This window comes from Eublepharis macularius, chromosome 15 (assembly GCF_028583425.1).
Source record: "Eublepharis macularius isolate TG4126 chromosome 15, MPM_Emac_v1.0, whole genome shotgun sequence".
In the NCBI taxonomy this organism is placed as follows: Eukaryota; Metazoa; Chordata; class Lepidosauria; order Squamata; family Eublepharidae; genus Eublepharis; species Eublepharis macularius.
The window spans coordinates 47,157,637-47,167,989 of NC_072804.1; the positions used below are offsets into that span (position 1 = coordinate 47,157,637).

Sequence of the window (10,353 nt, forward strand, 5' to 3'; positions counted from 1 at the left end):
CGAAGACCAGGGTTGCAGAGGCAGGCAATGGAAAACCACCTCAGTTAGTCTCTTGCCACGAAAACCCCACCAGGGGTTGCTATAAGTCAACTATGACTTGACATCACTCTCCACCACAATGGTAAAATGTACATTTTTATTAGGGCAAAACTCAAGACTCATAGATCCTCTCCATTTTGGGTCTGGTGGACAAACTAAAGAACCAGTCAAAAGAAGTTTTTGTTAAGTAGCAGAGGGTCGGCTCTTTAACTTTTCATGAATTACCAACATTGGCATATGGGGGTAAGGAAACCACTGGTAACTTGGCCTAGCCTTTCTTGCAAGGATATGTAAAACCCATTTGTTATAAATATGAAAGGATAACAAAATTCTTGCGGATGTGTTAGGATTTTATTGGCATGAACCTTTCCAAGCCCCAGAAGGTAGAAGCAAATTAGATCAGGAAAAAAAGGATAATTTGCAAAGAAGCAACATTTATTCCTGGTACTCTACAGTTTGTATTATTTTTTAGTGGAATCTCTGGTCTATTTATCTAACATGGATGAAGGTCTATAGATCAGCAGTCAATTTCTTGCTTCAGATGTCAAATGACGTTAGGCAAAAGCTGGAAAAAAGTGAAGAAGGAGAAATTATGACCAACGGACTCAAATACTAATTTATATGTTGCAGCGGAACTTGGAAAAGCAGTGAATGGTGATGCTCAGCTGTGGATCTTGACCTTCCAGATAAATGTCGTGAATGTCTGGAAATTCAAAGATTCAGCAGCAAATATTGACCTTCACCCAAATGTGACTGCTAGAATCACTCTGTATATATCCCTGGACTGGGGGACTTCAGACCTGCTGCTTCCGCTGCTGTTGGACATTCTCAATCGAAGTGGGATTGTTGGCATTTCTATGGGAATGCCAGCATTCAAAAAAGTATGAGCATTCACCACCGCATTTGCAGAATTTAACTTTCTGTTCCCAGTAGCTGTTTTCCCATATTCCTCTCTAGTATTGCCAAGAAAAGAGAGTAGAAAAGAGCAAGAGTCCAGTACCACCTATAAGACTAACAAAATGTATGGTAAGGCTTTTGTGAGTTTCAGTGCACTTCTTCAGAAAAGAGAGGTGAGGGTAGAGCTAGGCAGAAAGGAGCAGACTCAATTTTCAATGGCTCCCATTCAGTTCTATGGGAGGAATGATACAGGCTGCAGTCTGGGCAGAATCACCCCATCATAACAGACAAACAGGAGTTACCTGAGCAGATTTAGTTCATTAGGGCATCTGAATTCACCCAGTCTCTATCCCCGGAGGAATGAACGGCTCTCATTTATTTAGGTAAAAGAAAAATGGTCCTGGAGGCACTACCTTCTCCCTCTGGAAGCTTCAGTATCAAGAGACTTACCATTTGCAGGATCCTTCTTCAGTCTATTCACTATCCTATTAGAGAGAACACAAAGTTTAATGCATCCTGAGCTTCGTATTTCTTTTCAGCAAAGCATGATAGGTAATAACATCTACAGTAATAATTAACTGGAAGGCCTATTGCTTTCCAATGCATAATCTATTTTTAAGGGTATCCCCTAATTCTTCCATTTTCTCTGAGCGACTCAATACATCGGGAGCCCTCTATGACTGCCTTGTTGTGTAATTCACCTGACAACTTCCCAGATGAAGGATTGATCTTTCCTTAGATCAAGTGCAGGCAGAATTCCTTCCATGTTATTGCCACAACATCCCTAGGGGGTAGGTTTGGATGAAGGAGAATGGCTGTCCCAAGGTTACACAAAGAGCTTTATAGCAGAGTAGAGATCTGAACTGGGCTCTCCTAATCTAACCCCTATAAACAGTCTCTACTCAGTGTAACTTTTTCCCTCGCCGTCTGTCTGTCTGTCTGTCTGTCTGTCTAAGCATTACCCTGACTTTCCACACAGTTCAAGGAGGCTCACAAAATCATTAAAATATTCCAAATTAAAACCAAGATGAAATCTCTGTAGACTATAAACATGACATTGCACAGATGATGACTGCTGGATATGATTGCTTCCAGTATGTTTTATCAATATTTTTTGTTGCTGTTTTTATGCTCCTGGCTTGTTTTCAATGGATTTTTAATACTAGTACTTTATGATGATTTATGGTATTTTTCCTTGTAAGCTGTCTCAAGTAGGACTTTGGAGAGGCAAGAGAACATTTACTAACTAACTAACTAACTAACTAACTAACTAACTAACTAACTAACTAACTAACTAACTAACTAACTAACTAACTAACGGACACACAGCAGCCTGCTACATGGCCAACTTGTCCGGTCACCTAGGGTGAGTTAAAATTGTTTCCAGGAAACTGGGAAAAGTGTTTGTAGATTAGAAGAAACATTGGATTGTTTTTGTCTTTCTGGCCATCAACTAACATTATTGTTGATAGGTAGGTACAAAAACATTTTATAGGTCAGTCACGTGATGTCTACAGACATATTTGCTAGCGATCAACATGACTAGCAATCAAGATTACTTACATCGCTATCTCCTTCTTGCGGCTTTCCTTTCCCTTTCCCTTTCCCTCCCTGCATGGAAATGCCTGAGATTAGTGCATAGTACAGACACAGCAGGGAACAGGACAGATTTCCCAGGCTTTGGATTTGTAACTTCCATGTAGAAAATTGCAAGCGCTGTATTATGGGGCAAGAGCTGCTACAACTCACCACGACCCCCCCCCCCAGAGAAGGATTACTTCTGTCGCCTCCCAAACACCAAGCAGACTCAACCCACATATTATATGAATGCAAATCATAATATGTTGTTATCCGCCCTGAGCCCCCTTGTGAGGAGGGCGGAATAAAAATTTGAAATAAATAAAATAAAAATAAATAAATAACATTTCCCCAGATCTACGCGTGACATGAATTTTGTCCCCCTACTCCCCTCTATAGGCAACCAAAGGGTATGATGGGGAGAGCAGTCAGGGAAGCAAGAGGAGATCTGACAGATGCATGAAGGTTTGGACCTAGAGGGGTCTGTCGGTCAATGGCCATTTCCGCACACTTTGAATAAGGCACTTTCAATGCACTTTTGCAATCCTTTAGATGTGGATTTTTTATTCCACACAAGGAAAATCAGTTTCAAATGTTCACTAAAGAGTATTGAAAGTAGATTATCCAACGTGTGTGGAAGCAGCCCATGTCCTAACAGAAGCATGTGGTGGTCTAAGAGATTTGGATGCCAGCAGCCCTCTTAAACTAGAATGTTCAGTGATCAGAATCACGGGAAGAAAAAAGAGTGATCTGTGGGAAGTTATCCTTACCTTTCCTTTCCCGCCTTTCCCTTTCCCTTTCTCTTTTCCTTTTCCTTTTCCTTTTCCTTTTCCTTTTCCTTTCCCTTTCTCTGTTCCTTTGCCTTTTCCTTTTCCTTTTCCTCCCACTTTGACATATTCAGCATTTCCAGTATCCTCCTAGAAAGCAAAGAATAGTTACGGAGTTGTTTTGAAGAAACCTCATTTTTACCTTGGGGAGAAATAGTTTAGGAAGAAGGAGATCAGCCACACTTTCTCCCAGCCCATTTTGCAAATCTGAATTTCCTCTCCCTCTTCCTGAAGCTCCTATTTGCACTTCAGGGATTACATTGGGCACAAAGGCTTTATAATACTAGTTCGTAACACTTACCACAACCTCTACATCGTCGTCGTTGTCATCATCCTGTGGGAAGAAAACAAAAATCCAAATGTTAACAAATCCTGTTTTGACCCCAAGTGCAGGCATAATGTGGGATAAGATATTTTGCTCCACACACTGGAAGAGCAAAGCTTTGATCGTGCTCTGCTGATGTGATGAGCAACAAGAACCCAGTGATGTAAATACCATTTTCTTGTACCACTGAGGATAGGATCTATTTCTTGTATGTATAAATCCTCCTTTGTATTGTTTTCTATTGATGTAATATCATTTAATGCATTATATCTAACTAGAAACAAAGCCTGTTGTGGGAAAAAATAAAACGGGCTCTAGAAAAGAGGAGCGGGCAGGCGGGCATTCCCTTCTCCTCTGTCACTGATCCCAGCCGGATGAAGGGGGGGCAGGCATGGCCACCTCCTCTGTGCCTGATCCCAGCCAGGTGAAAAGATGGTGGGCATTGCGACCTACTCCACTCCTGATCCCGGCCGCGTGAAGGGGTGGACCTTGCTGCCTGCTCTGCGTCTGATCCTGGCCAGGTGAAGCAGGAGTGGGGATTGCCACCTGCTCTGCTCCTGATTCCAGCTGGGTGAAGGTGGGAGATGGGCAGTGCCACCTGCTCCACGCCTGATCCCAGCCTGGGCTTCCCACCATGGCATGCTCTCTGGAGGTCTGGCTGCCTCATCTGAGCTTCTCTCCACAGCAGCGCCCTCTGGTGGTGCACCAGGGTAGAAAGTGAGTTGTCTTGAATACACTTAGCCTTTTATGAAGTAGGATGGTGCAATACCATGTTTTCTGCATTCGGAATAATATCTAATGTTCCATGCTTGGTTCAGATGTCTGTCATTCTTGTCTTAGTTCATTGCTTGATTAGATATTTCACCATATTGATTGCATTTACACTGTGCAACCCACCTGGAGTCTCAGTGACAGTGCAATCCTATGAAGAGCTATTCCAGTCTAGGTTCATGGATTTCAATGGGCTTAGGCCGGAGTAACTCCTCATAGGATTGCATTGTGAAAAAGGTGGACTATAAACATAAAATAAATAAATAAAAATAAACAGCTACTTACCTCTTTCACTGATCTTTTCACAAGTACCTGCAGAGGAGAAAAAGAAACAGGAATCATTGTTGTGTGACATTTTATCTCTACTAAGGGAGAAAGCTGTGGGGATTTTAAGGTGGGATTTACTTTCACTCCATGATGTCTGGCTTGGATTGAGGGGAAAAAAACCCAGGGATTGTTACCATCAAGAAAAAAAATCCAAGCTTTGTGTAGGTGTCTCTGTAGTTTTTCAATGAGTTATCCTCTTTGATAAACACTAAAGGGGTCTATGGTTGTTGTGGGTTTTCCGGGCTGTATTGACGTGGTCTTGGCATTGTAGTTCCTGACGTTTCGCCAGCAGCTGTGGCTGGCATCTTCAGAGGTGTAGCACCAAAAGACAGAGATCTCTCAGTCTTTTGGTGCTACACCTCTGAAGATGCCAGCCACAGCTGCTGGCGAAACGTCAGGAACTACAATGCCAAGACCACAGCCATACAGCCCGGAAAACCCACAACAACCATCGTTCTCTGGCCGTGAAAGCCTTCGACAATACACTAAAGGGGTCTGTCTTCTGCTAAGCAAACTCAGATTTAAAGACCTGAGGGCTTCCACTCTACAGATAATCCATCAATTTGGAAACATCAGTATCTGGCCTCCCCTCGCCCCCATGCATGCACAGTGTGCATGTGCTCCCCACACTGCGTGATGACATCACTTCCATAACAGCATCACGCAGGGCCTGGAGGCATGCCGCCTGTGCAGCGAGCCAGCTGCTCCAGTGCATGGTATGCTGCGGAGCTGGCAGTGCAGCACAGGCGGCTGAGCGGAGGGCTGGGAGGCCACCCGCGCTATTTGCCTGCCCCGCTGATGGAGTGGCTGGCTTGCTGCATGCTCCCTGTTCTGCGTGCATGGCAAGCCAGCTGCCCCATTGGCGGGGCAGGTGAATGGCGAGGCCGGCCTCCCAGCCCTCCATTCAGCCACCTGTGCTGCCGCCGCCAGCTCCGGTGTACTCCCAGCGGCTGGCAGCTGCACCCGGTGTCCCCTCTTTGGTGGCACCGGAGGCAGACTACCCCCCTGCCCCCTCATCGATCCGGCCCTGAAAGGGTAAAGACAAAGTCACACACACCATAGAGTAGCAAGGTCAGTTTGAAAGGACAGACTCGTGCTACATTCTGTGTAAACATTCCTTTCTCTCTAGGGTCAAGATCTGCTAACTGAACCGTAATCCAGTTCTGCACATTTATTGTACAGGCCAGCTGCAGAGGTTGCTTTAGTGGCCATTGACCACTGGTCACCATTGGCCGTCAGGGAGAGGCTGTGGCTCAACGGTAGAACATCTGCCTGGCATGCAGAAGGGCCCAAGTTTGAACCCCAGCATTTCCAGTTTAAAGGGCCAGGAAGTAGATGATGGGAATAACCTCTGTCTAAGACTCTGGAAAGCTTCTGTCAGTTTGAATAGACAGTACTGATCTTATTGTCGAAGGCTTTCACGGCCGGAGAATGATGGTTGTTGTGGATTTTCCAGGCTGTATTGCCGTGGTCTTGGCATTGTAGTTCCTGACGTTTTGCCAGCAGCTGTGACTGGCATCTTCAGAGGTGTAGCACCGAAAGACAGGGATCTCTCAGTATCAAACTGAACAGGGATCTCTCAGTGTCAAACTGAACTCAGGGATCTCTGAACAACTGAACAGGGATCTCTCAGTGTCAAACTGAACAGAGATCTCTCAGTGTCAAACTGAACTCAGGGATCTCTGAACAACTGAACAGGGATCTCTCAGTGTCAAACTGAACTCAGTTTGACCCTGAGAGATCCCTGTCTTTCGGTGCTACACCTCTGAAGATGCCAGTCACAGCTGCTGGCGAAACGTCAGGAACTACAATGCCAAGACCACGGCAATACAGCCCGGAAAATCCACAACAACCATAGTACTGATCTTGATAGACCAAGGGTCCAATTCAATACAATACAATGTGACCACAGGACCACTGAATAGTGAACGGAAGGTGAACAAGACTCCTGCTTCTCCCAATCCCTGGACAAGTGGGGACTTTTTGCACTTCTTTTTAAAGGATTCTAATGTCTTCCTACAGCAAAGGAGAAGCATGCTGTACATGGATAAATGCACAGGCACCGTTTTGTAATGAAGTCTGGTAGCTCTGTGATGGTCAACTCATTGCTATGTGTGACAAAGGATGCAATCCTACGTGCGGCATTGAACACAGAGCCACTTACTTCTGAGTAGGCATGCATGGGATTTTGTATCTCTTTCAGGCAACTATCTTAGGCAGGATTACATCTGGGCTCACACAATTCATACAATTTATTCCAGGGAGAAGAAATTGTTGGGACTTATTTTAAATACCGTGTCTATCTTCATCCGAAGGGTAAATGAAATGCTACTTGTGACGTGTCTCCCATTTTTTAAATTACAGCTTCTCTTCCCTAAACCCTCCCCCTCCCGTGCACATTATATTTGACATCTAGAATGGACAAAGAAGAGATGGCTTAAACTTTTCCCTTCTTGCCTTCCACCCCAAGCTACTTTTCTCCAGTTTGCACACTGAAAAACAAGCAAACTAATCAGAAATACCAGCAATAAAAGCAAGCGAAATCAAAGGGCATTCGATGGCAACAGAGAAGAACAAAATCAAACACAGCATCTTTGTATACACTCAGCATGTTCCTTGCCAGGCTATGTCTTGGACCTGTTCAGTTTATAACCGGTAACCGAATGCTGACAAAGCTTCTCTGTTAGAGGTTGCTTCGGAATCAGGATTATGGGATTGGTTTGAAACACTCACAACAGCTTTTTTGAAATCGTGGTCTTGAAGATGTTCATGGACGTGGTGTTTGGCCTCAAGCTTATCCTGTGGAAAGCATAAAAAAAAATCCAAGCCTTTTGCCAAATTGACTGGACTTACTTGAAAGTGTTTGTTTTGGGGTGTTTGTGTATTCTTAGATTGGATATGACTTATATATTCCTCTCCAAGATCAATAGTTCAGGGCAATGGTTCCCTTTCATATTTCCCCCACCATTTTGCAATTGCCATCTTGGCCTTTGGAACTTATTGTTTGATTCGTTTATTTATTTTATTTAAACTATTTCCATGCTGCCTTTCCACCCAAATAAGGTCCCCAAGATGGTGAACATCAAACTTTAAAACATCCAGGGCTTTTTTTCAGCTGGAACGTGGTGGAATGGAGTTTCAGAACCTCTTGAAAATGGTCGCATGGCTGGTGGCCCCGCCCCCTGATCTCCAGACAGAGGGGAGTCTAGATTGCCCTCCGCGCCACGGCGCAGAGGGCAATCTAAACTCCCCTCTGTCTGGAGATCAGGGGGCGGGGCCACCAGCCATGTGACCATTTTCTCCGAGGGCAACCCACTGAGTTCCACCACCTCTTTTCCCAGAAAAAAAGCCCTGAAAACATCTCATCATCGGTGGTGAAAAGAGTAGTTGAGTCATAGCTGACTTATGGAGACCCCTGCTGGGTTTTTCAAGGCAAGAGGCTAACAGAGCTGGTCTGCCATTGCCTGCCTCTGCAACCCTGATCTTCGTCGGAGGTCTCCCATCCAATTTCTAACCAAGGCCGACCCTCCTTAACTTTTGAGACCTGACAAGATTGGGCTTGCCTGGGCTATCCTGTTCAGAGCATTTCAATGTCAGAAACATTTAAAATAAATTATACATACAATTCAATAAAAAACATACAAACTGACATAACACCCCCCCAAAAAACAGGGAGCAGACCAAAAACAATTACTGTGGGTATGCCAAACAGAGCAAACAACAACAAAAAACCCCTTCACCCATTGATAGAAGATAATAATAACGGGAAACAGATGAAACTCCTTGGGAGAGATGTAGATGACATTAGAGTTTAAATACTGAGAATTCAATTGCATTTTCCAGGGCTGCTTTCCCACCAAGGATTTCCCATGTTTCAGCCACCAGAGTGGTGCCTCCCCCTCGCCCATGTTTCTACATAACGTATTTCTACATAACACCATCCTTTCGTTATGCACAAACTGTTAACAGTCCATTCTTTCTTTCCTTTATTTTTCTGGAATTTCACTCCAGGCTATGTTTGTTCATTTTTATGTAACTATTTGTAAATGTCATTCGCCTGAGTAAGACTTACGTGCACAGATCTTTTTGAGAGGGAAAGTAAGGGAGAAACGACCTGCAGAGGAAAGAAAACACAGAAATTCTTGGTCTCTTCTTCCCCAGGATGAGTTGTGCCGAAAGGGTCAGCTTACGGCTCAAAGAAAACATTACTTGCATAAATGGATCTCCCAGCATATATTTTAAATAAATATAATATTGATAAGTTTGTATCATTCTGTAGTTCTCACCTCACTTGCCACCTCCGATTTTTTAAATGACTTCTGTGGAAAGGAAGGAGGAAAAAATCAGAATTCTCTCTGCGTTATCATCCCTTACATTTTCAACAGTATGGATTGCATAATTCTTATTTTAACAGCTCAAGTACAGCAAATGGTGTTATTACTGATTATGATCATTCTCTTACCTTGGAGAAGTTTATTATTCCAGGGCCAGATTAAGGCATGCTGAAGCTCTAAACTACATTATGTTTAAGAGCAAGATTTGAGTCCAGTAGCTCCCGGGGGAGCTTTGACTCTCAAAAGCTTATACCCTGGAAACCTTGTTGGTCTTTAAAGTACTACTGGACTTGAATCTTGCTTTTCTATTGCTGACCAATATGGCTATCCATCGGAACTATCGAGTTTAAGAGGCTTCATATTGTAACCAGGGAAGGGTTAGGGTTAGGGTTGAAAAGGTGACTTTTATATATTGCTTCAAAACAAGTTGAATTTTTAGCTGCAATTAAAGATTAAACCCAAAGGATAGAGCAAATCCCCTTCTTACCACTACATGGCCAGAGGCCACAAGGAATAAACTGGCAAACAGCGGAAGCAGCAGCAGCATCTTTTCTGTCTCCCAGTCTTTCAGGTACTGAAGTCCTCTTGTGATCTTGTCCGTTGGCACCTGGCAGCATTTATACTTCATCGTGCAAGCTTCAGTGCCCCCACATCAATGCCCCTATTGTCCATGCAGGCTGGTTATGATGTTATCATTAAGGAAAGGTCACAGGACAAATTGCATAACCGGAACCACCATAAGGAACAATATCATAACACTGGGCCAAAAGAAAGACACATCAATTGACTTAGCAATTGCAAGGTCAGGGGGTCTGAATGGTTTGCAGTGTGGGTTTTGGCACTTCTGAAGTTGACAAGAACAACCTGTGCTTTACCTGCTTTGATTCTTGGATTGTCTACACTAATCTCTTGCTATATCTTCTCCAAACCAAATAACCAACCCTCTCTTAAAAAAATAAATAATTCATCCCACTTCCCCCAAACATCTTTCATGTTGACCAAGATATTCTTTGCCTAACGTTGTCAAACACAAGCCATTCTTTTTTTCAGGCTGTGCAAGCAACCCAAATTACCAAAGTGCTCCACTAACAGTGAAATCCTAAGAAGAGTTACTCCAGTTTAAGACCATTGGAATCAATGGACTTAGACAAGGGTAACTCTGCTTAGGATTTCACTGTAAGTTTGTTAGCTAGCTAGAGTCAGCAGCTTTATTTTCTGACAGTATTATGATTAGCAATGTTCACAAGAGGCTCCG

General features: G+C 43.7%; 1 protein-coding gene across 1 annotated transcript; it reads right to left on the reverse strand.

Annotated features, from left to right (window-relative positions):
• Positions 1–376: 376 nt before the first annotated feature.
• Positions 377–9,726, reverse strand: LOC129342950 (dynein regulatory complex protein 10-like). The gene is made up of 10 exons (XM_054998906.1): positions 9,586–9,726; positions 9,051–9,083; positions 8,837–8,878; positions 7,498–7,563; positions 4,723–4,749; positions 3,643–3,675; positions 3,285–3,431; positions 2,500–2,547; positions 1,387–1,421; positions 377–604 (listed from the first exon to the last, which is right to left on the reverse strand). The coding sequence occupies exons 1-9, from the start codon at positions 9,724–9,726 to the stop codon at positions 1,410–1,412; spliced, it is 549 nt and encodes a 182-aa protein (XP_054854881.1). The 3' UTR covers positions 377–604; positions 1,387–1,409.
• Between the last annotated feature and the right edge of the window lie 627 nt (positions 9,727–10,353).

Coding starts and splice junctions, on each gene's coding strand:
- LOC129342950 (XM_054998906.1), bottom strand. CDS start 9,726: ATGAAGTATAAATGCTGCCAGGTGCCAACGGACAAGATCACAAGAGGA. Junction 4,750..7,497: donor ACGATTTCAAAAAAGCTGTT/GTGAGTGTTTCA, acceptor TCTCCTCTGCAG/GTACTTGTGAAAAGATCAGT. Junction 3,432..3,642: donor ACGACGATGTAGAGGTTGTG/GTAAGTGTTACG, acceptor TTTGCTTTCTAG/GAGGATACTGGAAATGCTGA.